The sequence below is a fragment of the Rhodofomes roseus genome (assembly GCF_022264815.1).
Source record: "Rhodofomes roseus strain CIRM-BRFM 1785 chromosome Unknown C8Q71scaffold_27, whole genome shotgun sequence".
In the NCBI taxonomy this organism is placed as follows: Eukaryota; Fungi; Basidiomycota; class Agaricomycetes; order Polyporales; family Fomitopsidaceae; genus Rhodofomes; species Rhodofomes roseus.
In genome coordinates, this window is record NW_025952983.1 from 342,264 (window position 1) to 367,977 (window position 25,714).

At 57.5% G+C, this 25,714-nt stretch overlaps 8 protein-coding genes across 8 annotated transcripts; 3 read left to right on the plus strand and 5 right to left on the minus strand.

The window, feature by feature from the left end:
* Positions 1–227: 227 nt before the first annotated feature.
* Positions 228–2,320, minus strand: C8Q71DRAFT_715666 (P-loop containing nucleoside triphosphate hydrolase protein; the record flags this gene model as incomplete). Its single annotated transcript, XM_047921055.1, has 3 exons — positions 228–1,410; positions 1,466–1,976; positions 2,029–2,320. 3 exons carry the CDS (start codon positions 2,318–2,320, stop codon positions 228–230), a joined length of 1,986 nt encoding a protein of 661 aa, XP_047774392.1.
* A 294-nt stretch (positions 2,321–2,614) lies between these two features.
* On the plus strand, positions 2,615–3,927 carry C8Q71DRAFT_310802 (uncharacterized protein; the record flags this gene model as incomplete). The annotated part of the gene is made up of 2 exons (XM_047917718.1): positions 2,615–3,086; positions 3,142–3,927. Coding segments are annotated over 2 exons (1,248 nt in total), but the record flags the coding sequence as incomplete, so codon positions are not given.
* Positions 3,928–4,272: 345 nt separating this feature from the next.
* On the minus strand, positions 4,273–5,354 carry C8Q71DRAFT_310817 (uncharacterized protein). Its single transcript, XM_047917719.1, has 4 exons — positions 5,031–5,354; positions 4,906–4,960; positions 4,764–4,807; positions 4,273–4,694 (listed from the first exon to the last, which is right to left on the minus strand). The coding sequence occupies exons 1-4, from the start codon at positions 5,102–5,104 to the stop codon at positions 4,436–4,438; spliced, it is 432 nt and encodes a 143-aa protein (XP_047774394.1). The 5' UTR covers positions 5,105–5,354; the 3' UTR covers positions 4,273–4,435.
* Positions 5,355–5,398: 44 nt separating this feature from the next.
* Positions 5,399–8,182, minus strand: C8Q71DRAFT_715710 (uncharacterized protein; the record flags this gene model as incomplete). Its single annotated transcript, XM_047921059.1, has 9 exons — positions 5,399–5,707; positions 5,766–5,819; positions 5,874–5,928; positions 5,982–6,076; positions 6,178–6,370; positions 6,420–6,721; positions 7,048–7,576; positions 7,625–7,837; positions 7,890–8,182. 9 exons carry the CDS (start codon positions 8,180–8,182, stop codon positions 5,399–5,401), a joined length of 2,043 nt encoding a protein of 680 aa, XP_047774395.1.
* A 483-nt stretch (positions 8,183–8,665) lies between these two features.
* Positions 8,666–11,179, plus strand: C8Q71DRAFT_910881 (uncharacterized protein). The gene is made up of 8 exons (XM_047929107.1): positions 8,666–9,131; positions 9,286–9,414; positions 9,470–9,568; positions 9,631–9,850; positions 9,905–10,239; positions 10,296–10,734; positions 10,792–10,878; positions 10,933–11,179. The coding sequence occupies exons 1-8, from the start codon at positions 8,802–8,804 to the stop codon at positions 10,980–10,982; spliced, it is 1,689 nt and encodes a 562-aa protein (XP_047774396.1). The 5' UTR covers positions 8,666–8,801; the 3' UTR covers positions 10,983–11,179.
* A 737-nt stretch (positions 11,180–11,916) lies between these two features.
* Positions 11,917–16,157, plus strand: C8Q71DRAFT_783331 (Six-hairpin glycosidase-like protein). The gene is made up of 15 exons (XM_047924970.1): positions 11,917–12,299; positions 12,359–12,781; positions 12,832–13,752; positions 13,807–13,853; positions 13,903–14,088; positions 14,146–14,409; positions 14,460–14,529; positions 14,585–14,864; positions 14,917–15,031; positions 15,085–15,215; positions 15,265–15,512; positions 15,571–15,623; positions 15,681–15,748; positions 15,801–15,832; positions 15,891–16,157. Exons 1-15 carry the CDS (start codon positions 11,961–11,963, stop codon positions 15,999–16,001), a joined length of 3,288 nt encoding a protein of 1,095 aa, XP_047774397.1. The 5' UTR covers positions 11,917–11,960; the 3' UTR covers positions 16,002–16,157.
* A 2,296-nt stretch (positions 16,158–18,453) lies between these two features.
* On the minus strand, positions 18,454–23,208 carry C8Q71DRAFT_882841 (RhoGAP-domain-containing protein; the record flags this gene model as incomplete). The annotated part of the gene is made up of 6 exons (XM_047928507.1): positions 20,831–23,208; positions 20,725–20,777; positions 20,572–20,658; positions 19,969–20,519; positions 18,674–19,743; positions 18,454–18,559 (listed from the first exon to the last, which is right to left on the minus strand). Coding segments are annotated over exons 1-6 (3,900 nt in total), but the record flags the coding sequence as incomplete, so codon positions are not given.
* A 220-nt stretch (positions 23,209–23,428) lies between these two features.
* On the minus strand, positions 23,429–25,714 carry C8Q71DRAFT_783337 (mitochondrial carrier domain-containing protein). The gene is made up of 8 exons (XM_047924971.1): positions 25,333–25,714; positions 25,140–25,274; positions 25,046–25,082; positions 24,880–24,961; positions 24,546–24,821; positions 24,362–24,457; positions 24,140–24,310; positions 23,429–23,984 (listed from the first exon to the last, which is right to left on the minus strand). Exons 1-8 carry the CDS (start codon positions 25,518–25,520, stop codon positions 23,908–23,910), a joined length of 1,062 nt encoding a protein of 353 aa, XP_047774399.1. The 5' UTR covers positions 25,521–25,714; the 3' UTR covers positions 23,429–23,907.

Consider the following 25,714-nt stretch of genomic DNA (forward strand, 5'->3'; position numbering starts at 1 on the left):
TAATTCTACAAGCACTTTTGGACCGGTGTCAGAGCCCCGAGCATTGAGCACCAACATGATGGATGGATGAAATAACTGAGAGGAAATGTGAGACGAAGAGATGATGCATGCATACGTACTGAGACATTGTCGATGATGATGAGCAGACCGATAGATGATAGCGTGTGCGACAGATCGACCAAAGGGAAAAGAGATGGGGAACCTAGAGCATGTGAGATGGAGCACTGTTATGCCTCCAAGGCACCCTCGAACACGTCCGTTACGGCCGACCCGCGAGCCGACGCCTTCACCTCCCGAGCGATGCGTACAAGCTCGCGCTCCCAGATGGTGCGGACCTCCTCCTCACGCGCGTCCGATGGAGGCTCAGCCTCCGCACCGGCGAGCGCGATGCCGAGACCGCGCGACACTTCGTCAAGACGGATATCCGCAGCGAAGCAAACCTCCTGGGTGACACCCTTGTTGGAACCGGTCGTGAAGGACGCCGAACGGCTGAAGCCCTTGCGGCCCGTTTTCGAGGGAGTACCAGGCATGTTGCCACGTCCCGATGAGAGCGTCGCGAGCCCAACGGTCTCGAGCAAGCCCAGGAGGTCGGTGAACTCGCTTCGCGAAACCGGTTTGAAGATGGCTGAGTCGCCGCGGGAAAGGATCGCCGAATAGAACGCATGGAGCTGAGCAACATCCAGAGGGCCATTTGCAGCGGATGCTGCGGCTGATGAAGATTGGGCCCGCTTCACTGGAGAGCGAGGCGTCTTCGTTGGCGAAGCGGCTACGATAGTCCCAGAAAGCGGGAGACTAGCTTCAACCCGTTTGCGGGCAAGCAGCGTGGCCAATACCACCAATCGTTGGTGGAGACCTAACCCGCGGACCTTCGCGACGAGCTCGCTGCCACCCGCGGAAGCACCAGATACAGACGGCGTCGAGGCCACATTCGCCGAGGGTTGGGCCTTCAATGCCGCAAGGACGTTGGCTGGCGTCACAACGGGGTTCGGCGCAGACAAGGGATCATCAGACTTGACATCAACAAGGGCCAAGTCGATGGCGCGGCGCAGGACCTCGAAAACCGCACGAACATCTCCCGTTTGGGATGCAATCTTCTTCGTCAACAGCGTCAAGGATGTAGCAGGGAGGAACTGCTTAATATGCTCCGCGCAATCCACGTCGTCATAGAGAGGCGCCAAACGAGACGTGAGAATCTCCAGCAAATGTTGAGGAGCATACGCAGTGAAGTGCGTTGTCTTCACGGACTTGACAGACTGCAGGGATGCGGTCGTTGTTGAGGATGTCAGGGTGTGGGTGTTCGCAATGCCGATGACGCGAAGATGTTCACTGAGCGTCTCAGCGAAGGTGAACAGAGATAGAAGGGACTGGTCATCCGACACAGCATGATCAAGCTCGTCGAGGACGACAACACTGCAAAAGTAAGATAATCAGCAGGCGGACCAGCTGCAACGTATGGATGACGCACGACTTGAACTTCCCGGTCGATAGCAAACGCTGAACACGTTGAGCAGGAGACTCCTTTGCCTTGCGAAGGCGACGAGCGTTCGATCCTTCGTCGAGGGCCTCTGCAAGGCCCTCCCAGATTGCATCGACCCCCTTGAGGGTCATGCAATTGAGTACAATGGCCTTAACATCGCTCGTTTCCATCTCTGTGCGACAGGCGCGCAAGACGTCGTTGACAAGGGCCGTCTTCCCGGTGCCCGGAGAGCCCGAGATGTAGAGAGCAGTATGCTCCTCGACCGCAGTGAAGAATGCGGTCAGGAAGTGCTGAATTAAGGCACGTTCCGCGGTCCGCCCCGTCATCCCCGCGACACCGTTAGATGTTGCGCGCAACAAGGCGCGAACGCGTACATGCAAAGGGAGGAGAGCCGACGGTGGTGATGGTGGCGGAGTCGACAAAGAAAGGTGGTTAAACGAGGTTGATGGCGTCCGAGGCGACGCTGTCAGGTCGTTTGAGGATGCGGTTCGTCGTGGCGCTGGAGTATGGTTAGACACGTGTCATGTTGTGTGAAGAAAAGGACCACATACTGCGACGCGGGGAGACTGATCCTTCCGTGCTGGATCGGCGCACGCGACGCGAAGACGGGGTGCGGTTCAGAACGGTGAAAACAACCGGCGGAATGTTTTCCTTGTTTCCGTCGCCGTCGACGAAGGACGTCGTTGTCCTCGGCCTCTTTGGGTCGGGGCTAGGGTCGGGGGTCGGGAAGGAAAAGCCTTCATCGCAAACAGAGCCGGTACCGATATTTGAGTCGCTGGAACTTTCTTGATGTGTACGTTTACCGAGAACAGTGCTACGCGTCGAACGAAGCGTGGCCGGCATAACTGATGAGGTGTAAGGCAGCTTGAGTAACGTGCCCAGGGTATCTGGCCGCTGAAGGGAGACCGCAGGGAGGTTGTGTCGTGGCCGAGGATGGTCGAGGGACTGAAGGAGAAGAGGCAGCGCAGAGGAGGGGTGACTTTAACCACGTGCGGAGTTGACGCGCTTTCAAAGTCCGCCGAATAATCAACGAGACGCGACGCGCCTAATGTTCCGTGACCCGCGTCGCGACGCGTCGGCACGTGACCCCGACGCGTCTCGGCGGGTGCCGACGCGCGACCGCCTGCGGTGGCAGCAGCCACAGCCTGCGGTGGCAGCCAGCCACAGCCGCTCACAGCCTCGCACCCAGCAGGCCCGTCGCTGTTCCCGCGTCCCCCGCGCTCCCATGGACTCTCAACAGAGCCATCGGTGCCCACGGCTGTGGAAGCTGCGCGCCAGCAGCCACGTAAGATCAGCTTCCGGCGGTCGCGAGAGGCAGCGTTTGAGGAACGCGTGCCGACAGCCAGGCAAAGCGCGCCTATATATAGGCCCGTCTCACTGCGGTGTATTCCAACCTGCTGCGGTGCAGGCCGTGGCCACTCTTCTTTCCCACTCATCTTATACCCTTCCACACCTTCCACACGCCTCCCCCGCCGCCCCGTTCACGACTATCTATTAACCATGCAGCTCCTCGCCCTCGCCCTGCTCGCTTCCGCCCCCGCCGCCGTCACTGCAGCGTCATGCTCCGGACTTAGTACTGGAGCAATGGTTGCCATAATCGTCGAGAGCGGTGAGTTTCTCGTCGTCATCGCGCGCAGCACCGATCACTGATGTACCGACTGTAGTTGTCATCTTTCTTCTCATCGTCTGGCTCCTTACTATCCTGCGCCAACTGCAAGTAGCACGGAACAAGCTCAAGGCCGCCCTTGCTCACGAAGAGCAGGAGTACAAGCGGGGTGCAGCATCAGAGGGTCAGGCTGATCGCCACCACAGTACGACATCGCTGGTGCAGTCTCCGCAGGATGACCACTTCGAGGAGAGCCAGGTAGCACTCCTGCCTCCTCCGTCTCTCCGCCCGCAGTCCCGTTCATTTTCCAGCCCTTCGAGTCTTCGATCGTCCACGCTCTACGACTTCGCACCGCAGCAGGAGGACTTCGGCTTCGATCTCAAGTCATATCGCCCTACGACGTTGGTGCAGCCGCCCGCGCATGTCCCCGAGGTCTCGACGACCACCCTGCCAAACCCGCACAGCGAGCACGGCCATGGTGGCGAACACGGCGGTGACGATGAGGAGCAGTCCATGACACATGAATCCCTTCTGGCGACCCCGCTCCCGCTGCCCGCGCACCTGGCACAGCCCTCAGACTACTCCGAGGACCTCCGGACGCCGCGTCCCGGCTCACGGGCGTTGTCCGAGTCTTCCTGGGCAGCCGATGTTGTCGGTGCACTCGAGCGCGGTCCCACGCCCATCTCGCGTACTACCACCGCCACCACGACCACGACCCTGTCTGCCTACACCGACGACGGCTCCACGCCCATCGCAGGTGCTGTCCACGAGCTGCTGCTGAACCGCCAGCGCGAGTCGGGCAGCCACTCGGTATCCGGGAGCCCTGAGGCCTGAGCGCTCGGGACAGCCTTCGTCATCGTCGATGGCGTAAGCGAACGCGGCATCGCGGTGACCGTGAACGTGCGCCTGGGTATGCATGACCTTGTCTTGATGACACGACGTTTGGACTATTGCATTTGCACTTGGCATTGTGGAACGGCACGGACACTCTCGGACTTGATATTCTTGCATCGCATCCCATCGCATCGATACGGTTACCTAGTATTGACATCCCATCTGCCTGTGGTGTCCTGTTTCTGCTGACGCACTCGCTCCGACGCAATCATGCGTACATATAACGTAGCACACTGTCATATATTGTTCTCAGCTATCGGACATATAACCTATATTCTAGTGCTGGCCATTCATTGCATCCATGGACTATTTACTGCATTAGACCTTGTAGCGTAGTCGCCCGTCCGGGGCGTCCAAAAATATCATAGTGCGACCTTGACCCGTGCGGTTGAGACCGTTGACGAGTAGAACATCACACGTGTGCGGCGGACGTAGGCAGAAGCAGAGGCGTCGACTCGTCAGGAGTACTTGGCGGCGTAGCTGACAACGATGGCATTTATCTTGTCCGTTAGGTAGGTGACGAGGCATGGCGGTTGAGGTGGTTGGATATGTCCAGAGGCCGTCGCCAGATCCTCGTAGTCAACTGAGTCGAGCATGTCGCCAGACTGTCGCCCGAGATCGCGCCGAGAGCCAGAAGCAGTCGGCTTCCTCTGTACGCTCGACAGAATTTCAATCTCTGCCTTTCGCCGATTATGCAGCATATACTGCAACTCCTTCCTGCGCGGCCAACCGCCCGAATATGTCAGCTTATCTGACGCGCAAAAGCAAATAAGACATTCCACGCACCGCCACTTCTTCGGCAGGGCACTACGCCGCAGCATACTTAGTGCCTGTCTCCTCTATGAGCGGGCCGCACGCACAACAGGACATACGGGACGGGTGCGCCTCCGCGGGCAAGCCGACAGGCTAAGGAGGTAACGAGACACACCTTCTTCGCGTCATGCTTCGTGATTGGTATAAGCGCGTCCCTGGAGATGCCCAGCCTGGCGCAGTCGAGCAACGCTCGTCAGCCTCCTGCATCTGGCAGGGCTGAGAGCGTGTGTGAATGCTTACCCCGCCAGTTCGCTCGTCCAGAGCCCTAGCCAGCGCACCCGCCCGGCGGCGAGGCTCTCCCGTTCGTGCCGCATCTGAGTGCTTCCGAACCGATATACGGAGAGGATATCCAGCCCGAAGGCATCGCCGTCGACAAGAGCGAGTATGGGGATACTGCAGGGGGTGAGCAGTCATAAGAATGCGCAGAGCGAAAGGAATGCCCACTAGGAGGGGAGGTTATCCGACAAGGTCTTGACAAGCTGACGAGTGGCTACGTCCGGATAGCCTTTGCCCTGATGGACGTCAATACAGGCATGATGAGCAATGTTGAGGATCAGGATGGGTATTGTACCGTGATTATGAGACCGGGACCAGGCAACGCTGGGTGACTAGCGAATTTCACGCGACATAGGGTCTGGAAGACCGCCTAGGGCGGCATCAGCTATTGCGAATATTGATGGTAGCTTGCAACGCGCCTCCTTCTCAACGACAAGCACCCATGACAGCGACTCATCTATCTCAAAGCGAGCGATGTCTTCACCAACAGGTATCAGGGTGCCCTGTTTCTCTCCGGTCAATATATGCACCGGATGATAGCGACGAAGACAGACCTCTGAATCGTTGACGTCCACCGTTTCTTCATCGTGAAGGTGAATCACTAGGCTCGACCCGCATACAAGCCCTTTCGATGAGGCGCGCTAATTTCCCGTCAGCCTAGCGAAAATGTATGTGATAGGTCCACTGTCGACCACATACGACATTCAGGTCAGCCCGACCGACACCAAGGGTTGCTGCAAGATCATCAACAAGCTATGTATAACATGAGTGTCAGCTACATGATACAAAGGCACTGACTCAGCTCACTCTGTCGACCATGGCCTGGGACTTGAAGAGTTCAACATCCTTATAGTACATGTCACTGATTTTTAATTGAAGGTTCAGTATAAGCGGCACTACGCCACATACACGCACCGCTTTGTCATAGGGATATCGTTCGACAAGGCTTCGTGCACCAGACTTATGACTCGAAAGAGTTGAGCTGAGAGGAGACGGTCAGCAAATAGCCACTCCTCAGCGAGTGAAGGTCATGCCAAGTGATTGTATGCTCGCTCCCTTGCCCTTCCGTGGAAACATCAGTGTACGTGTTCCCATAGACCTATCAGAGCACATTCAGCCTGTGCCGTCCACAGTGTAGAAGAAATCCCGACCCATCCGAGAGCGTCCGCTTTCGGTCAGCAAGCTCAACGACGATTCTCTTCGTCATTTTCTTCCCCTTCGTCATATCACCTTCGTCGAGCGCGTCTGCGAGCTGTTCTAGGACCGACAGGACCAAGTTCTCGAGCTGCTGCATGACCTCCAAGCTGCCAGCGGACAATCAATATTGACAGGGGAGTATAGTGCCACGCTCACCGCTCTTCAGAGACGTCCGGGCTTGCCTCTGCTTCCCAACTCAGACCCTCGAGGTCGCCATTTATGTTCTGCTCGCTGCCCTCCGAGTCGTCGTGTAGAGTGGAGGATTGCGATATAGCACCTCCACTATCAAGAGTGTTATCTTCCGCATCCTTCCTGACGCATTGACCGCCGTCGTTCGCAGGAACACGTTGGATATCGTCGTCTTCGTCTATCAGCATGATGTCATGCCAGTGGGAATTTTCGGCGCATATATGCACGTCTTGGAGGGCCAAGGCTCGGTCGACGCCTTGGACAGTGCCCTCATCGTCTGAGAAAGTGATGTAGTCGTCGTCAAAGAGTTCGCCGTCCATATGCAGAGCGTACAGTTGCAAGCGATAGGGAGTCCGAGAAAGTCGGGGCGGGCTGCGGGAGGACGCTAACCGATAGGCACGATCGGGCATCGAGATTGGCGCGACCTGTCACACTGTGACGAACCGCGTTCGATAACCAAGATACATTCGGACCCACAACTGCACGAGTCACGAGACGCCACAACGCAAAGACAAACGATAGGACAACAAGCAGACGAGCACTAGCCAAGCAGAGGAACAGAGCGAAGCATAGACGGTCAGCCCCAGTTTTCCACCTCCAATTCGAACCATTCCGGGATCCGCTGCCAGAAGCTCTCCCGAAGCGAGTCGACAACGGCGCCATACTCCAGGCGACAAGCTTCGCACGCCCTATATATCGCATCGTTCACCACCCCGGGCACGTCTTCCCTCGTCTGCATTTCTAGACTCTCCGCGATAGCAAACAGAGGGTCCGAGTTCCGGTTGCATACCATGCCGTTGACGTCGCGTATGAGTTCGAAGTTGATGGCCTCGAATGCCACCTGACATGCACGTTGAGTTGTGGGGTTGCGCTTCCGGGCACAGGCATCACAAGGATCCCGTCCCTCCAGCTCGTTGACGATGAAGGTCGAGAAGTAACGGGCCGCCTGTTCCTTCCCTCGCAGCACTTTGAGCAGATCCTCGTGCGAAAGCCGAATTCCAGTCTCGTCGAGTCCACTCATGTGGTTTAGCACGAGTTGACTCGGCAAGTATCGAGATAGGTCGTAGAAAGCAGATGGTAGCAGTTCCGGAGCGGCGACTTCGCGAGCCAAGTTGATGATCAATCTGCAACCGGTCAAATGTGCCCATGCGACTAAAAATGGTATCACTTACAGAGGATGGGGTAATCCGGTACGCGGGGCATAGATACCTTGTATGCTTGTGACCTTCTTTTCGCGATCCTCCCATAGAGCAAGACTAGTTGGCCATGATAGCAAGAGCACTTGCAGAACCTCCTTGCGCAGATCGTCCACGCCATACTTCGTCGACATACGAAGCAAAGCCGAGACGTCGGTGAATTCCTTACTTTCCAAGCCCAGAGCGCAGCTTGTAACTGCCGTCAGCCGATCTGCATTGACGTGGTGACATCGAGACGCACCCGTAAAGAGCCTTTAAGAGGCACGCCACATCTTCTGGTGTGTCTGGCAAGGCGAGTGCTGGCCGGCCTTCGAGCGTACAAGCATGGCCCGGGCGAAGCGCATCCACCTGGCTTCTCAAGACAGGAGAGTGGTGGCAAAGCAGGCCCTGGTGCACAAGGAAGTACTGACGGCCCGTGACGACTGCCAGATTGCCATCGTCGAAACACAGCTCCGGGTGCCGGATGGGCACTTCGAACTCCTGGAGATTCGGGGTGGCATGCCGGTTCGAGCTGAAGTCGCTGTCCAGGACCATCGGAGGAAACGAGTACGCCAGAGGGCCTAGAGTGAGGAGCGAGAGGTCCGACCTGTTATACTGCGGGCGTCATGGGGCTGGCACTTATGAGTCCCGAAAGTTATGATTCAGGCCGCCGGCAACGCGACGTTTTATGCCAAACCGGGATGTAGTCCTTTTCATTGTAGAGACCAGTACTGTCAGATTGAGGTCGGAAAGTGAAGAAGATTTGAAGAGTGCCAGTCTGCTGAATGTCCGGCAGTTGAGACAACGCTAGGCATGTCCTACTTGTCCAAGCACACGAACGAGGGAGGTCGCCGAGTTGGTGTCGAGGAGATAGGTGATGACCGTCCATCACGGACTAGCCGGACTAGTGGGTTGCTTGCTACGAGGTGGGAGGCAGCTCCGCGATCGCCTGGAGGCTATGGACCGACGACAATGAAGGCGTGGGAAAGGCGTATGGGTCAGTGTACCTAGTGACAAGTAAGTTACTGATGAGCCGAGGTCGAGTGACGCCTTCGATTTTTGCGTTACACCGCATCCATTAACACCGCCCTCCCCGCTCCCCCTGCTTTCTGACGTGCCACCCGAGCATATCAGCCCCGTCCAGAACCCACCCCCTCGAGAAACGCTGCCAAACATGTCCGACACCCCAACTACCCCGACCATTCGCATCGTACCTGGCGCTCCCCCGCCGGCACCACTGACCAAGTCGCAAAAGAGAAAGAAGTCCAAGCCTGCGAAGAAGACGCCTGAACACGACGATGTCGTTCTGCCTGATACGACGTCTGCTGCCCTCACGGAGAAGGCCCCGACAGAGGTCGACGTGAAGGAGGGTTCGGTCGCGCCGGAGCTAGCAGTCCAGCCGGAGGTACCGCAAGCTCAGACACCGGTGGAGGACCCGTCGCTGAAAGCAACTCCGATCGTCGACATGCTCAACAAGCGATTGAAGCAGATACAAAAGAAGATGGTGAGTGACAGTATCTACATCGCTCGCTACGTATCACGCGACGGACGTGCGCCGTGCCCTCGACGCGTCATCCCGCTTCGACCCCCCTCCCCATTTGTTATGGCAGGTCCGTCTATGATTGGAATGAAGGTTGACCATTTGTGATGTCTGGCAGTTGCGAATCGAACAATATTCGACTCTACCACCCGACAAGCTCAATGACGACCAGAGGCGATTACTGACGACCCTCCCAAGTCTGGAGGCGACACGGAAGGAGCTGGAGGATGTAAAGAAAGTCATTGTTGTATGTATTCCTCTCAATACTCGCTTCAATGCCATCTTGTTCACCACGCGCGTAGATACACGAGGCGGAGGTCGCTCAAGAGCTGGCAGTGAAGCAGGAAGAGGCCGCCAGAATTGAGAGGGAACGTTTGACCGAGGCTGCTGCCGCTGCACAGGTGATAATTATACGTTCATACGACGCTACAGCATCTGACGAGACATGCAACCTGCGATTAAGGCCGCGCATCGGCAGAAGACCGCCGACCTCATCCATTTCCTGCGCCTGAGAGACCTCCTCTCGCAAGGTCACGCAGCAGTCACCAACCTCGGCATTGAACAGTCTGAGGGCACGGCGATCTACCATGTCACTGATACGTTGTTCAGTGATGAGAGCGAGGCCCGCTTGGAGATCATCAGTAGCTTCATATCCGGCGAGGGTGAAGTCCATGGAGTCCCATGTGCGTAGCTCCGGTCCTCGGTTCTATACAGACCCTCACATCTGTCTGGACTAGACTCCCGCCTTGTCGAAATCACACAGCTCTTCTTGAACCCTCCCGCACCGGAGGAGCCGCCAGTTGAAGAGACCCCGGACGTCGCTCCGGAGGTCCCCGAGCCTGTGGATGCTCCCGTTATCGGACTTCCGACCATTAGTGTTGCCCCTGCTGGTGGTTTCCACTTCATGCAGGAAGACGAGCTGGAGCCAGCCGTCGAACCCGAGCTTGTGCAAGAGGAAGCTGTCGTTGTCGAAGAACCTGCGCAAGTGGAAGTCGTCGAGACTCTGGTCGAGGCAGAGGTCAACGGTTATGTTGTTGTAGAGGAATCTGTCACTGTCGCCTCGACGACAGAGGTGCGATAAATCCTAGGAGGCCGTAGTCAGATGGTTACTAACTCGAACCACGCCAGGTCCCTGAAACCCCTGCGGCGAACGGTGTAATTAATTGGGCAGATGAAGACGAACAGGGTCTTCCGTCCATAGGCAGTCTACACGCTCAGTTCGGTACTGCGGGTGATGCCACACCTGCGCCTGAAGTTCTCCCTGTAGAGCGTAGCGGGCCTCCATCACCTAGGCCGAATGGCGTGCAGACGAACGGCCATGCTCATCATGCGGAAGACGATGGTTTCACGTCCATGCGGGCCCGTGGTCGCGGTGGTCGCGGCTTCCGGGGCGAGCATGGTGGCTTCCGAGGAGGTCGTGGTGGTGAACGCGGTGGCTTCCGTGGTGGTGAGCGCGATGGTTTCCGTGGTGGCGAACGCGATGGCTTCCGTGGTGGCGAACGTGATGGTTTCCGTGGTGGTGAACGCGGTGGCCCCCGTGGAGGGTATCGCGGCGGTGACCGTGGTGGTAAGTATCAAACATCACGTAGAGGCATTCGCAAGCTCACATGGACTCTTGCGCTAGGTTTCCGGGGCAAGCCGCACGGGGAGTGGAGAGGGGGCTCTGACGGCGAACATCGCGGGCGTGGGCGTGGACGGGGACGGGGACGCGGTGAGTTGAAGCAGCAGGCGATTGATATTTGTATCCTGATGAAATTGTTTCCAGGTTTCCACGACGCTCGAGGCGGCTCTCCTGCGACTGTACCCCCGGCATAAGCTGTACGAATGCTAGCTGCTGTGAAGAAAATGAGCCTTGTACCTGCTGTATCTGCTACCTTCTTGTGGTGACATAAAGCGACCGTTCTGCCCTTGTGCTTGTCTTGATAGGGTGCTCTGCTCAGTCCTCATCTGTAAATATCTCTGTTGCAAAATCTCCTTTGTGCAATGCAATACAGTACCGCCTTCGCTCCGCCCCTCCCGTATGGCTGCTTACCCCATGGGCCAGGGTAAGCTTCCGTCTGTCTGGCCCCGGTGCGGGAGAACGTCTGAACGACTGGGACATACGTCCCGGGGACGCTCTGCGGGACGTCCCGCGGGACGCTGTCACACTGACTGACTTGAGTAACAGGGGCTACTATTTCAGGAAGTCCTCCAATAACTTATGTACTCCCCGTTTCCGTGTACAACGATCGTTGTGTATTGAGTAATTACACCATCTAATCTAGCCTCACGGTTTCAAAACAATGGGTGTCGTTCAAGGTAACTATATACAAGAGCCTATGAGTAGTGCCTGTGGTATGCTTACATAATCATCTCCGTCACGTAGCGCGCCACTATGCCTGGCCTCCGTGACGCCTTCGTAAATCTCAGTCAGTAAGTGACTAAGTCAGTCTATATGTATATCTAGACACCTAGCTGACCGGTGAATTGTCTTTCTGGCCCTCAATAATGACAATGTCAAAGCTGGTCAAAGTGGGAGGTAAAGCGATGATGGTGGCCGGCCACTCACGGTGCTGTGACTGACTGTGACGTCTCGCGTCTCGCGTCCCTCGTCCCCGGGACGAATGTCCCCGTGGTTCCGACTTTCTGCGGTGCGGGGGCGTGGGGGCGTCGACCGTTTTCCCTGCTGAGACGGTCACGTGTCAATGACGCCCACGCGGCTTGACGTCAAGACGCGAGACGCGAGCTCTAGACGGGCGCCTACTGTTCTCGGCGCGTTCGTTTGCTCCGTCAACCATCCTCGCTGCCCCAGCCATGTCACAAACCAAGAAAATCCAGGGCAAAATATTCAGAGGCGAGAACGGCAAGGGGCCCCAGCCTCGCTCGACGTCGGATCCTGCCCTCACGATCAACATACCGAAGCCCGCGTCGTCGCAGACCGCTTCTCCAGCTCCACCCAAAATGGCAAGGGCAGAGGCTACCTCGTCGCCGAAGCAAGAGCAACGGGACGGGGGCACTCGACCATTCCGAGCTAGGCTGGTTGATCGACTGGGCGATGAATACAAGGGTGTAGAGAGGCATCGTCTTGATCAGGACCGCAAGCACGAGCTGCACTGGAAGAGATGGGGGCCGTATCTCAGCGACAGGCAATGGGTGCGTCTGACTTATCAGATGGCTTGCCGAACGTGCTGCTCACTCATGATGCCTTGTAGGCCACTGTCCGTGAGGACTACTCTGCCAACGGCGACGCCTGGAGCCACTTCCCCCACGAACATGCCCGCTCGCGCGCTTACAGGTGGGGCGAGGATGGTATCGCAGGCATCTCGGATAACCATCAACGCCTCAACTTCTCCCTGTCGCTATGGAACGGTCAGGACCGCATCTTGAAGGAGCGTCTCTTCGGTGTCACCGGTCATCAGGGAAACCATGGCGAAGACGTCAAGGAGCTTTATTATTACCTTGACTCAACTCCGACGCACTCGTACATGAAGTTCTTGTACAAGTATCCTCAAAAGGCCTTCCCTTACGAGGAGCTCGTGCAGGAGAACCAACATCGCGATCGCGATGTGTCCGAGTTCGAGATCCTGGACACGGACGCTTTCGATGAGGACCGCTACTGGGATGTCTTCCTAGAAGTATGTTCTCGATACATGACTATATGCGACCGACACTCACTGTTTCGCAGTATGCGAAAGATGAAGAAGACCCTGAAAGCATCTACGTCCGGATCACCGCCTACAACCGCGGCCCCGACCCAGCTACGTTGCATATCATTCCACAGTTCTGGTTCACGAACACCTGGTCATGGCCGGCGGAGAAGCCCAAGATGCCAACCATGACTGCCTCGGGCAACACGGTCATCACTGCTGTCCATCCCACCCTCGGCAGATATCATTTGTACTGCCTCCCATCACCGCCGCCTGTCTCTGCGAACGGGTCACCGGTCGGTGAGAACGGTGCAGCAGATGGAGAGGACATGGATGCCATCGAGCCGGAGCTCCTCTTCACCGAGAACAACACCAACTTCCATAGACTCTATGGAGGACAGAACGATGTTCCGTTTGTCAAGGACGCTTTCCACGACCACATCATTCCTTCCCACCGCCCGACTTCGCCTCCAGATGGTCAGCCGAGTTACTTCAAGACCAAGATTCACTCGAATACTGTGCACCATGAGGATGGGACGCCGAGCTCCGAGGAGGAGCAGGGCCCGCGTACACCCTTCCCTCAGACGCCGTCGTTCGTGAACCCAGAGAAACGCGGCACCAAGTCTGCCGCACACTACGTGTTCGAGGACGTACCTGGGCACGGTGGCTGTGCCGTCGTTCGCATGAAGCTCACGCGCCGCAAACCGGGCCAGGACCCGACTATCGAAGACGAGGGCATGTTCGACGACGCCATCGAGGAACGGCGCGAGGAGGCGAACGAGTTCTACGCCGCGCTTGTCATGGGTCCGATGACGGATGACTTGCAGCAGATCATGCGCCAAGCGCTTGGTGGCATGTTGTGGACAAAGCAGTTCTACCAATTCGTTCAGACAGATTGGCTCAAGGGTGATCCTGCGCAACCTCCGCCGCCGCCTGATAGGAAAAACATAAGGAACAAGGTGTGTGCGGCACAATGACGATGATCGCGTGCGCAGCTGATTGAGGCTGTATAGGAATGGAAGCACATGTATGTTGCGGACATCCTCTCCATGCCCGACAAGTAAGTGCTCGAGTATCAGTATTGCGCATATACTCACCGTTACTTGCAGATGGGAGTATCCTTTCTTTGCGGCATGGGACACTGCATTCCATTGTATCCCTCTCGCTGTGGTCGACCCAGATTTTGCCAAGAAGCAGCTGGACTTGCTCACGCGCGAGTGGTACATGAAGCCCGATGGTCAGATCCCCGCGTATGAGTGGAATTTCAGCGACGTCAACCCTCCCGTGCATGCATGGTATGTCGTTGTATATCATGCCATGTTGACTGGCGCGTGTTCATCGTGCTTCCTAAGGGCGACGTTCCGTGTCTTCAAGATCGAGCGCAAGCTGTACGGCCGAGAAGATCTCCCGTTCCTCGAGCGTGTGTTCCAGAAGCTGTTGTTGAACTTCACGTGGTGGGTCAACCGCAAAGACCAAGGCGGAAACAACGTGTTTGAGGGCGGTTTCCTCGGCTTGGACAACATCGGTGTTTTCAACCGCTCGGAGCCACTACCAACGGGCGGCGTTCTTCGGCAGGCGGATGGCACTGCCTGGATGGCCTTCTATTGCCTCAATATGTATGCGGCGATCTCATTGGTCTGAACATCACGCTGATCAGTCGTGACAGGCTGAATATCGCACTCGAATTGGCGAAGCACAACCCTGTCTATGAAGATATCGCCTCGAAGTTCTTCGAAGTCGGTGACGCCTAGTGTCCCTTGTATCAAACCATTCTAACATGCATGTTTCCAGCACTTCATCTTCATTGCTGACGCCATGACCTATCGTCAGGGTGAGCAAGAGCTCAGCCTCTGGAGTGAGGACGACGGTCTGTACTACGACGCCATTGAATTCGAGGGCGGGCACACTATGCAGCTTCCCGTTCGTAGTCTGGTTGGCCTCATCCCACTGTACGCAACATGTGTGATCGAGCCTGCCACGCTCAACCGCGTCCCTGGTTTCAAGAAGCGTTTGGAGTGGTTCATCGAGAACAGGCCTGAGCTCTCTGAACGTAACGTGGCGAACATGAAGGGTACGGCCCATTGTAATACTCACTGAGATGTGTAGCTCACGTTGTCCCCTAGCCGGAGGTCGTGGCGAGCGCAGGCTGCTCGCGCTTGCTAACAAGGATCGTCTGGTCAAGATTCTTCAAAAGATGCTGGACGAAGACGAGTTCTTCAGTGAGCACGGCATCCGGTCGTACGTGTTCCGTCTTGATTTGTGTATCTCGCGGTGCTCACATTCCTGGGCAGTTTGTCCAAGAAGCATAAGGACCAACCTTGGGGTATAGATGTGCACGGCCAGCGGTACGAAGTCAACTACTGGCCGGGAGACTCCAAGTCTGGCATGTTTGGTGGTAATTCGAATTGGAGAGGCCCGATCTGTACATGTCTTCATGATCATGTCGTTTTTCTATGCTGACGGTTTCCCAGGGCTCGCCGTCAACTTCCTCCTCATCGAGAGTCTGCAGCGGTTCTACCAGTACTACGGCGACGAGCTTCAAGTGGAGTGCCCGACGGGCAGCGGGGACTACATGAATTTAGTCGAAGTCGCGGAGGAGATTCAACACCGCATCATCCACATCTTCGGCCGCGACGCTGAGGGTCGGCGAGCCACGAACGGGGGTAACCCGAAGCTAGACCGTGACCCGCACTTCAGGGACTACGTCTGGTTCCACGAGGTCCGTATGAGCATCGATGATGGAGTAGAAACCTTCACCCATTACTAATGTTCGTCAGTTCTTCCACGCTGACGATGGCCGAGGCTTGGGCGCATCACACCAGACTGGCTGGTACGTCTTCCGTACGGATTGCGACTGTGCAACAGCGCTGACGATATCTTCCTCAAGGTCTGGGCTCGTAGCATACCATATCCTCCAGAGCGGTGCTACCTGCAGGCTACCGAGAACCCCCAAGAGTACGTAGCCGTATAACACTACCGTATACGTAATCTGACATGTCTTCGACAGCTCCTCGCAGTCTTGCCCACCACTATTTCGACGTATGTCTCCCTTACGCCTGTGATCAAGGTTACTGGACTGACTCGTATGCACTCCCAGGAACACATCGAAGCGCAGTCAGAGTACGGCGACGAGACGCACTCGCTTCGCAGCGCATACAGCGCCGCAGACCTCAACACCCTCGGAGACATCTCCCCCGACGCTTTGTAAAATCATTTCGAATCCTCACCTGGACATTGGCGTTCTGATAGCCCATCACGGATGACTGTACCACGATTGTGTACAATATATCACGGTAGAACCTCCAGCATGTAGCCCGCCGCATTTTAGATCTCATTCAATACACGTTGTTGTCTGTTGTAGTAACCATCGTCAGTTCTTCTGACTGTGATGCCTTCACCCGTCTTCGAGTTCGTCAGATCGCACCGCGTCGCGTAAGACCACGATACGATGTAAACAGACGGGGAGTTAGCCCACAGAACCGACAGTGGAGGAGTTATAAGAAGTAAACAGAACCCAGTCAATGACAGTGGGAGAGATAGGCTGAGAAACGTGTAAGGACAGTGAGGGAGTTGGACGAGAGGAATACGGAACGAATGAGGAAAACGCGTAAAGACAGCGAGGAGTTGTTCTATGCTAGGGGAGACCGCGTAAGGACAGTGGGGAGTTGGACCAAGTACCAAGCGACGGAGTAGGGACAGTGCAGAGTTGGTCGAAGTTGGAAATCGTGTAAGGACCGTAGGGAGTTCACAAAACAAGGCTGCTGGGAATTGGGCCATGCGAGTGATACCACGTAAGGACAGTGAGGAGTCGGACCGTTATAGGTGAACTCGTGTAGTGGAGAGGTGGTCGAGGCGAGAGACAAGTGCGTCAGGACAGGCAGGAGTTGAGCCATGCAAGAGGAGTCGAGGCAGCGTGCAGTTGTCGAAGCGGGAGGCTGTTTGAGATTGTCTGGAGTCATGCGAGAGTATACGAGACGAGGGAATGTATGCTAGCTTGGGTGAACTTGAGTCGAGGCAGTATTTAGAGTCGTGCAAGTGGTTCCCAGTGGGGGCTATGCGGTGTTGTTTATGCAGGAGGAAACCGGGTCGAGATGGGGCTGAGGCACCATGTGAGTTCAGACAGTAGGGAGCTGGGCCATCCAAGAGGTAGCCAGAGACCGCGTAAGGACAGACGTCGGTTGGGTGGAAGGCGGAGTTGAATCCGACGTCGATGGACCAGAGTCAGGTAGACGAGACGGTGTAATGGACAGACTTGAGTTGGACGAAGGAGATTTGAACCCAGGAATGACAGACTTGAGTTGGTCCAAAGAAAGCGAGGATGGGAGACCGAGTAAGGACAGGCAGGAGTTGGGCGAAGAAGGAACAGAACTCAGCAAACACAGACTCGAGTTGGGCGAGAGAGGAACTTGAACAGAACCCAGAAAGGACAGGCTTGAGTTAGGCGAAGGAGACTGAGCCCGGTAAGGACAGACTTGAGTTTGTCGATGTTGAGATCGCGTAGAGACCGTGTAGGCCGGAGTCGAGAGACTGGGTAAGGACAGACACCACTGGCAGTTGGGCTTCGCAGCTATGTCCGATGGACTCTGAAATCGAGTGACGCGAAGAGTATCGAAAGTGCCAGTTGGACAGTGATGGTTAAGTTAAGGGGGGTTGTACGTTCTGCGGTACCTCGAGCGCACATTATTGAGAGCGTTCATAGCGCACGAACGAAGCACGATGTCACTGGCGGACGACGAGGTCGCGTACATTGGGAGCCGATGCCTGGCAAAGAACACGGTGCTGGGGGCGGCTGGCGAGCGACAAGGAAGGCAGGAGTGAAGGTAGAGATGTCGCCGACAGCTTAAGCGAGGTCGTCTTATATGTTGGCACGAACAGGCGTGGCTGACGGGCGCGGTGGCTGGTGGCTGCCCGCGAACCAGACGCGTCGGTGGCGGACGGCGTGTCATCTACTGTTACACAGGTTTAGGTTGGACGATGGATCACATTGCTCACGCTGTATACTCGTACTTGCTTCCACACGGGCCCTCGATGCATTCTACAGTATATTTCAGAGGAATCAGCGCAAGAACCCGAACTTCATTTTCACGGCGGTCAGCCGGGGATCAAGCACCCGTTTGTCCATGTTCTGAGTCTGTGAATCCATCCAACGCGCATCCTGAGCATTCCAAAGAATTCTGGTGAGCAGACAGACATTTTGATTTGCAATGCAAAGGTATCCATCGAGCATTGTACCGTATCCTGCCGTCCACAACACACTTCTGACTTTTCAAAAACCGACGCCGCGTAGAAGAGTAGAGCAAATGTGAGTGGGAAGCGTCCAGCGTGCATTGCCAGTGACAGCAGAGTGGTATTATATGCGTAGGAATGGCTATATCGTTTATGTCAGGGAGATCCAAAGCAGAGCAGAGATGAATAGTGGATGCGTGCCACGTGTCGTGTGCAAGGCTAGATGAGACGGGCGGAAACCAAGCGAGCGAACCTAACGATAGCAATAAGAAGTCCGGAGAAAGCAAGTGAAGAGCATGAACATCATGCAGACGTCAACGTCGGGTATGAAAGTGACTTCTGTTACGGAGATGAGTCACAGGAAGACGACGATCTGGTGCGAACGGCTCACTGTACAAGGGGTCTCTTCAAGTCTGTACTTCCTGCTCCGCGGGGCTTTTCGCGGCCATCAAGACACTCTCCGCCCAGTCCTCCTTCGTCTCCTCAACAGGCAGGTTGATCGAAGGCGTGGGCGAGAGCCTCGACGCGCTGGACTCCGTCCTGCTCATCGGCAAGAGCGAGTCGTCGTCATCCTGCTTCGCTCGCCACGACGACACCTCGACTTCGGTGTTGAAGAACGACATCGCCGACTTTGACCGGCTGTGCTGCGAGTACAGGTCCGCGATGGGCGTCTTGGGCGTCGTCCCAGTCGGTGTCACGTACAGCGAGGTCGCGCATGAGCCCGCGCGCGGACGGACGTAGCGCGACGAGTCCGAGCTAGATGGAGACTCATCATCAGTCACCACGTTCACGACGGGTACCTTCGAGCTGCCCGCCGAGCTAGGCGACGTTTCTGTCGACCCCTGCTCGGTGTGCGCCGCCGTAGTGTCAGCAAAGCTCATCTTAATCGGCGACGACGAGATAGTCGTGTCCAGCTTCGGCGCGACGTTCGACAGCGTCCGACTGTAGCCCACCCTCACCGTCGGCGACGGCGTAGTCAGAGATGGCACCGACGCCGACGCCGCTTTGCTCTGCGAGTAGACCGACAGCGAGGGCACGCTCGCCATTGCAGATTGTGAGTCCGCGATGGGTGTTGACGAGCTCCGCGTACCGGTCACCTTCTGCAGGAGCAAGTGCAGTGACGGGCGTTTCGGCCGGCGCCATGTCGAGGGCGGCGTACTCGTCGATGCGGGCGAGTTGGTCGTTGATGGCCCCGGGCTGGGCGAGGCGGGCCGGAGACCTGGGAAGGAGAGAAGCGCGAAGGACTTGCGCCGCGAGATCGGCGTGGCAGGCGTGCTTCCGCTGGTGGAAGGGAAGGGAACAGGCGCTACAGGGACGGGTGTAGCAATCGGAGACTCAAACAGGTCAGTATTGATCGCTGGTCTCCGGGGAGCAGCAGGGAGCGACAAGTCCACCACGTCCGAGGGAGAAGGGGCCAGGAAGAACGAGTCCCGCGACCCTGTCGCTGCTGCCTTCACGTTCTCGACCCCAATGTCGTCGTCCTCGTTTGCATCCAAGGAGGGACGTCCATGCGGTGACAGTGGTTCCTCGGAGGCTTCTGACGGGGAAGTCAGGGATTCCGAGGACGACAGTTGCGGAACGTCCTGTGCCAAGTGTGGGCTCGCCGAGCGTGTCGAGGAGGTCGACTGCGGCTCCAGAGCGGACATAAATGAGGCACTGTCGTCGCCAAACGACACAGGGGACACGGGGTTTATGGGTGGGAGAAGTACAAGGTCGGTCGTAACCTGTGCAGTTCGGTAATCCGCCTTCATCGTGAGCCCGCTGCCGAGCGACTCCTCGACGTCCCCGTCAGACCGTTCGGGAGATTCTTCAGGGGTGTGAAGGCTTGCTTCATCCTCTTCCTCATCGTCGCCGGTTGTTTCCTCCGCGTCGTTACGAGAGGACGGGACCTCCAGTGCAGATGAATCGGGGCGATCCCCCACGCTACCCGTCGATTCTCGTGCCGTAACAAACGTGGCACGAATGTCAATCACCTCGTCCTCCTCATCCTCCTGAGCAGCAACACCAGCACTTGTGGCCTCCGGGACCGATGTCTCTGGCTGCTGGGGCACTTGGAGAACACCGCGCCAGATGTCTTCATTCTCGCACAGTACACGAAGCATGCCCGGGTTCATGTTCAGAGTAGGTGAGAACAACAGCAGCAAGTTGGCCAATGGCATCTTCGTCTCGGCGCTCCGAGCGGCTGTCTCCCTGATCAGCTCAATTACGGTATACAGAAGATCCCTGTTCTCCCTCGGCATGCGCGCGATGAGCCAAGTAAGAGCCTTCAAGAGCGATTCCGAGACGGACCGCTTCCCCACAAACCTCGGGACAGCAAGCGTAGAGAGGGAAGGCGCCTTGTGAAGACCCATCGAAGATCCGCTGCGTTGGTGGGACGTCGTAGAAGACTTGACGGAGGCGTCGGTGGAAGAGTCCGTACTCGCCCGGCTCGCTTGATCCTCGGCGGCAAGCGCAGATTCGAAGTACGGAATGAGGCTCATGGTCAAGATGGACTCGGGCACTAGGGAGATCCATAAGCGATCATGACAAGACCAAACACATTGTCGACTCACGTTCACGCAGATACGTCTTGAAGATCGAGGCGACCGCATGCGGATCAAGATCGCAAACATCGCATTCCGTCATGTCCCAATCGGCGCCTGCCCATGCCGGCCATCACAATGTCAAAGCCCACCCACAACAATAACGGCAGGACGTAACATTACCTGTGTCAAACTCCGAGCGCAACTTGGCTACGTGAGATGATCGCCCGCTTATCCTAACAAAAGCGTAAGCATCCACGATATTGCCATCAGAAAGCACCGCACTCACCGGAACAGGCCTTCTTCCCGCACGCCGTACTTCAATAAGTGCTGAGCGCACCGCACTACGAGCGCAGGCAACATCCGCTGCTCGAGCGGCTTTGTTTCTCCACCCTCTTGGGCCGCTGTCTTGTCCAGCCCATCGATCGCCGTCTCAGCGACGCACGTCTTGAGGTCGCGCTTGAAGACGAGGCCACCAATGATGCTTGCCCCCGATGGCGTCCTCTTCGGTCCTCGCACTCTACGTCCAAGCCCGGGACCCGCAGCGACGAAGGCATCAGCCTCTGAGGCCGCGGACGACGAGGTTACGGACGACACACTCGGTGCAGGGCCAAACCGCCGCTTCTTCTTCACGATGCCCCCGAATGCCGCACTCGACTCCTTCGACATCGTTCGACCTAGAGGATGGCCTTGATCTGACGACGTGATAGACGAGACAGAGGACGATTGCGAAATCATGGATGCCCCGCTCGACGAGCCAAAGCCACCCCATGCGCGCCCGACACGTTCCACCGCCCGCTTCCCCAAACCCATAGCGATTCCCGCAGCAGGTGCGAGCCCGCCCGTGATACTCACCGTCGTCTGCCGCAACCCGCTCGGCTGCTTCGCCTGCGTAGGGAGGCCCCTGCTAGGGTGCATCTGCGTCGGTGTGTTACCAGCCGATGTCGACATCCAGGGGACGAGCCGGCTGCGGATGTTGCTCCCTGTGCTCTGCTGCGCGCCGGTGGTGTTCAGGGGTGCGATGTAGCCACTGGCGGCTGCACGAGTGAGGGTCGGCTTGTCGCGCTGAGTTGTCGTCGCGAGTGACGGATTCTGGGCAGCGGTGCTCGCGCTCTGAGTGTGCAGTCCAAGGGTGGATGGCGAACGTCCGGGGAGTGCTGCTACAGGCTCTACTATGCTGGATCGGTGGCCAGGACCTACATTTAAAGACATGGATCGCCGGTTGCGTGTCTTGATCGAGCCAGAGGGCGACCTTGATGGTCTCGGTTTGGGACTGCCTCTCGTCGAAGTACGCCTGGTCAAGCCTTCATCATCGGCAAGCGACGCACTGTCGTCGTCCAAATGATCGCCCGGGCCTTCCTCGACGACGTTGAACTCGGAGTCCGTGATGAGCGCACTGAGACGCTTGTTCATCGGAACGATGGTGTGACCCGAGTGGCTGGACTCGGCCAATGAGACAGGCCGAGGTGAGCGGTTGCCTGCCAGTGCACCAGGGCGGATCGTGACATGGGACGTCATGGTAGCATCACTCTTCCTCCAGTCCTCCTTCAACCGCTCGCGGCTCTCCTGCGCAGGCGATGTCGAGGGTGATCTTGGAGATCGCTGCGTTTCCTTTGGCAAAGCCGGAAGGGGTGCGTTGGCATCATGTCTCGGCTGCCGCAATGATGTCTGGGGAGTCGTGAGAGGCGGCGGCGAATGCACCTCCTTAGGCGGTGGCGGCGGCGCGCCGCTTAACGTCGGGGCCTTCGGTAACGGGCCACCTGTAGTCTTCTGCTTGCCGAAGACATTCAGCTTGGTTGACGCAGCCTGCAGGGCGTTAGGCAGCTTGTGGTTTCGAGGACCAGACGAATCAGTTGCGCGTGAATGGGCCGTGGTATACGAAAGGTCAGACGTGGATGCATTGGGGGCAACATGGTCGCTTGAGTCCCGCTCCTTGCTGTTGCCGATAGCATTGGAGAATACGGACGTGAGATCTTCGGATTTCTTCCTCCGACCGAATGCACGCTTGAAGCGGCCACCTCCACTGGGCGAACTCGGCCTCGGCGGACTCACTATAGCGGCTGGAGAGAGAATCTGGCCCATGGAGGTCGAACGCTGGGTCACGGCCTTGGCGAAGAAACGGTGGCTCTTTGCGGGGAACGTCGAGGGCGGCGGGCTGTAGACGATGGAGGCCCTCGAGAGATCAGTCGCGATATCGGACTGGCTCGAGTTCGAAGGCGGTGCCGCCGGCAGGATGTCGGAGGGAGCTGTAGAGGAGAGCGAGCTGCTGGAGGAGGCATGGGGGTGAGGATCCCTCGAGCGTGCGAGGTGAGGATAGTGCATGGCTAGCTCAGAGGGGCAGGCGAGGTGAAGAGACGATGTGAGAAGAGAGAAAGTAATAAAGTAGACTGAAAGGGCCCCTGCTGAAGGCTATGGAAGAGGCAGGGGAGGGGCAAAGGGCGCGAGGCGGTCAAAGCCTCGGACCTTCAGCGCGGGACTACAAGGAGATAGACGTAGGGGTGGGGCGAGAACAACGCGGACGGTGTGAGGCGATCCTGTCGGCACGGTCAGCGGCACAGCCGGCGATGCGAGGACAGTGGGAGCGACGCACCAAGGCCTCTGCCCGGCTGCGAGGCCAGCGAGCTCGTGGGGAGGAGAGGGGGGGCGATGTTGGTCGACGTGGACGACGACGAGGAGAGATACCAACTTGGCCACTCATTCGCGACAGGGACATCCCGGCGTCGGCCGGCGCTGGCCCCATCAATCGCCGGATGCCGCCCGGAGGGGCGGGCGCTCTCCGGTCTCAGCTGCTCGTTTGCCTCCGTCGCCGCCGCCCCCGCCGCGGCGTTCCCAGCGAGAGTCGCGGGACACGGGCAGCGCCGCTCACACCAAGGCGCACAGCGTGTCTGTTCTCTCACCCCAGAATAGGCCAGCCATCCTCCCACTTCGAAGGGCTCCTGCGCACTCCGCAGATGTGTCTGGATGGGTCACGCCCGTTTGCCAATCCGGCACAGTCTCGTCGGGCCCTAGCGCGCAAGGCACCCCGCCAAGGGCCTATAGCATCCGCAAAATTGAATACGCTCCCTGCCCTCCCGTTCGAAGCGTATGCAACAGGCATGCAATGGTATTCTACACTATAGTATGCGCGTACTAGTCTATCCGTAGCTAGTCCTCTACAAATCGAGTCCGTTCCATGCGATAATGCTCATCTGCCTGATCGTGCATCGACCTTCGAATATGCGACTCAACTGCGAACCCCCCTCCCCCTTCTGATGCACGAACGATCCAGCGGCCAGGGCTCGTCTGCCCACACCACCCATATGCACAACTGCCCGGCCAAGACCGCAAGAAGCGAGCGCGACTGCGCGTCATGCGGGACCGCCACAATCACGACGTTCCGAGCAGGAACTCCTTCACGAGCTCATACGTGAAGAACGACGTCGCGATGCTCGGCGCCACCTTCACTGCGAGTCGCAACGCGCAACAGCATGATACACATATCCACACCCACGCAGCACCATGCAGTTCCGGAGATGTCGTCGCAGACAAGCATCAAACATCAAAACGATGAAGTCAGCATGGCAATCCCGATGAACACGTCGGAGAAAGCTCTACGCACGTAGATTCGGCCACAGCCCTCTGTACAAGCCCTTCGGACCTTCCGTCTGCAGAGTACTCCGGAGGGCATCCAATGCCCCGTCGTACTTCTTGCCGAATCCGCCCATTCCTGTCACTTGCATCTTGCGGCGCAATACATCGAACGGATATGTGATGGTCTGGGAGATCGAGCCTGCAGCGCGATTAGCTGGGGCCCGTCTCGCATTTAGCCTGCGACACTCACCCGCGAGCGCCCCGCAGAACAGTTTCCGGGGAACACTGCTCTTCCCGGGCGGCGTGATGATTCCTCTGAGCGCTTCGTAAGCGGCAAAGTTGATTCCTACCACCACAGCAGGCGGACCCAAGCCACACCGACACGGAGCTGTCAGCCTCGCTGGGAGAATGAAAGCAGATACCGCGGCACATACCCACGTATGGCGCCACCCCGACGGCCGTGGCAACGATCCCTCGGTACAGAGCACGGACCCCACCTTCTTCACGCACGACCCTCAAAGTCATGCTCCACACCGTCAAATCCCTGGAGTTCAAGGCTTTTGATGCAGGAAGGGGTGCAGCGGAGGAGGTATGGTATGCGGATGCTAATGCCGGCTTCGCGGACGGGGCTGGGGCGGCAGTCTGAATGGGTATCGAAGCGGTCGCAATGGATAATCGCGACCGCACAAGGTCAAGAGGGTATGTAGAGCCTGCGCAGAGTGTCAGATGCCTCAGAGATCCCTGCTGGCGGGATACGGTGACACTTACATACGGAGGCTATACCGGCGAGAGCACCGGCGGTGAGCCGCGTCCGAGTGTCCAACTCTTTCTCCCCGTAGTTTGTGAGCCACTAAACCTCGAGGCAATCGTCAGCGTTGTGTTAGGCGGCAGATAGCTCCACCGAAACAACCAGTGCGACAAGATTCGGACATACCTTCTTCAATTGCTCGTATGTGGTGAACTGAACAGCGCTGCGATCGCTCCACTGTCACTACAGGATGGCATGAAGCTGTGGTCAATGGACGCACCTATAAGGTACGATTCTCAAGCAGTTAATCCCATTTCCTCTCAGATATCCCCTGACGCCCTCCTCCTTCCACATTCGAACCAGGCTCGCCCAGACACCCTTGTATTGGCCTTCGGCGGTGGATGATTGTACCTGCCTGTGCACCGACCAACGTCGACTCATCGCAGGACACACAAGAAGCAGCATAGACGCACTGTATGATCTTGAGTCGCTCCAATGGGCTCACCACGGTCCGCGATACCGCGCCCGCAATCCCGCCCGCGATGAAGTACGATGAGAGCTGCGGGCTCAGCCAGGGCTCCTTGGATTTCGTCTCGACTACGGGGGGCCGCACGGCCTCCACGGCGGACGATGTTCCGGAAGACGTCGCTGTGGATGTCATGATAGAGTTAGGCAGATACTGGGGGCACGCATAAAGCACCGGGTGCGAGGTGAGATGGGCAGCTCAGAGGCGAATGGACGAGGGCGATGTGGCTGTGGGTGTGCTAGATATGTGGGGCTGCGACGGGCTTGCAAGGACTGGACGTGCTGGTGGTCCTGAAGTGGGCTGTGTGCCGGGTGGAGGTGTGCAGAACG